This window comes from Cucurbita moschata, unplaced genomic scaffold (assembly GCF_002738365.1).
Source record: "Cucurbita moschata cultivar Rifu unplaced genomic scaffold, Cmos_1.0 Cmo_Scf00011, whole genome shotgun sequence".
NCBI lineage: Eukaryota > Viridiplantae > Streptophyta > Magnoliopsida > Cucurbitales > Cucurbitaceae > Cucurbita > Cucurbita moschata.
Genome location: NW_019268527.1, coordinates 4,388,012 through 4,389,599, shown reverse-complemented (window position 1 = coordinate 4,389,599; position 1,588 = coordinate 4,388,012). Strand labels below are relative to the sequence as shown.

The 1,588-nt window shown below is 39.9% G+C and overlaps 1 protein-coding gene across 1 annotated transcript; it reads right to left on the bottom strand.

Moving 5' to 3' along the window:
* Positions 1 to 235: 235 nt before the first annotated feature.
* On the bottom strand, positions 236 to 1,588 carry LOC111449912. The gene has a single exon (XM_023089999.1). It carries the CDS (start codon positions 1,586 to 1,588, stop codon positions 236 to 238), a length of 1,353 nt encoding a protein of 450 aa, XP_022945767.1.

Below are 1,588 nucleotides of genomic sequence, written 5' to 3'. Positions count from 1 at the left end.
AAAAAAAAAAAAAAAAAAAAAAAAAAAAACGAATACCAAAAACTTGCCCTACAGACTTCATTTGCTAGTTTGATAACCTGCAAGTTTGATAACCTCATATTATCAGGACAAGATAGAAGCATATCACAGACTTGCCTGTATTATTGGATTGATGGCTATATGCTCCTGGATCCTTGATCAGACTCATCAGCAACTTAGCATTTCTTTTCTAGTTGTCTCCAACCTACTAATGCAATTAACCCCATCTCCCACTTTCCTCTTCTTCCATAGGAGCAGGAACATTAAGATCAATGAGACCAGTGACCCCATTTGACTCTTGCCTTGTCACAATAGATGCATCTTCTAAACTTCCGACCACATGGGACCTCTTATGACCACCCAAAGCCTGGCCTGATTTGAAAGCTTTGGAACAAATTGGGCACTTATGTTTCCTTTTGGGCCCTAATTTCTTCTCTTCATTTCCAGAAGTGTCCTGTTGACTCTTGTTTTTGCCACTGCTTGACTCGATTATCTCCCTAGCTGGTATGGAGATAGAATTGGTAGTGATGTTTACACTGTTTTCACCTGATTGATGCGTCCACTCGTATCCATTGCTCATTCTTGTTTGGCTTTCTCTGTGATGTTGTGTACGAACTATCCCGCTATGGATTGCATAGTCATTACTTATCTTCCTGCTGGAACCCTCCCAGAGATCAGGGCTATATAAATCATTTCTCAACCTCTTTCTTAGCTCGTACTTGTAAGAAGCTGCAGGCACTTTATCATAACTCTTTTGAGTCTTCATCGAATTCTTTAGAATATCTGCACTTGATCTTCCTATCCTGACTCCAAATTTGACATCCGGTATCTTATATTCGTCATCCATAAAAGGTCCATTAATAGACACTTTCAATTTAACCTTCTTGCAGAGTTCATTTCTGAAATTTCCAGAGTTGGAATTCTCGCCGCCGTATTCAGAATGTGTCTTCATTTCTAATCTCCCATTAGAGTTGGAGGTAGATGTGTCACTTTCTCTAAAATGGCGAGATGATGATTTGCTATCAGAGGATTCCGAAACTGAATTCAGACCTTCCAATCCTGAAAATCTCAAAGCTTTAGACATCATCATTAAGCTCAATGCCGCTTCTTGTACTCTTTCGTCCGATTGATTTCCTATAAGATCCCGTTTCTGATGAATGATCCTGTAATCATATTCAAGCCTTTTGTTATCCCTCTTGTTTTCAGAGTGACAATCCAAGTGGTAACACAAAGCTTCTGAGGACTGAAACCCTTCGCCACATTCTCTGCAAAACTTCTCCTTCCTTGAAGTGAATACCGAATCAGCAAACCTCCGTGTTATTTTGGGGTTCTCTCTCAATCCGTAGCTTGAATTCCCATTGGCAACCTCAGATTCTAAATCTCTCTTGCTTCTCCTCCTCTCTATTGGAACTTGAAGCTTCACGATGCTTGTTCTTTCCTTTTGTTTCTCTGCAACTCGTGGTGCTTTCTCATTCTTGTGAATTCTTATATGACCTCCCAAGGACTTCCCACATGTGAAGATTTTGTGGCAAAAGTTGCATACAAACTTGTTTTCTTTAGAATTCTCCAT

Excerpts from the sequence above, each read along its gene's own strand:
- LOC111449912 (XM_023089999.1), bottom strand. The coding sequence starts at position 1,588 with ATGGAGAATTCTAAAGAAAACAAGTTTGTATGCAACTTTTGCCACAAA.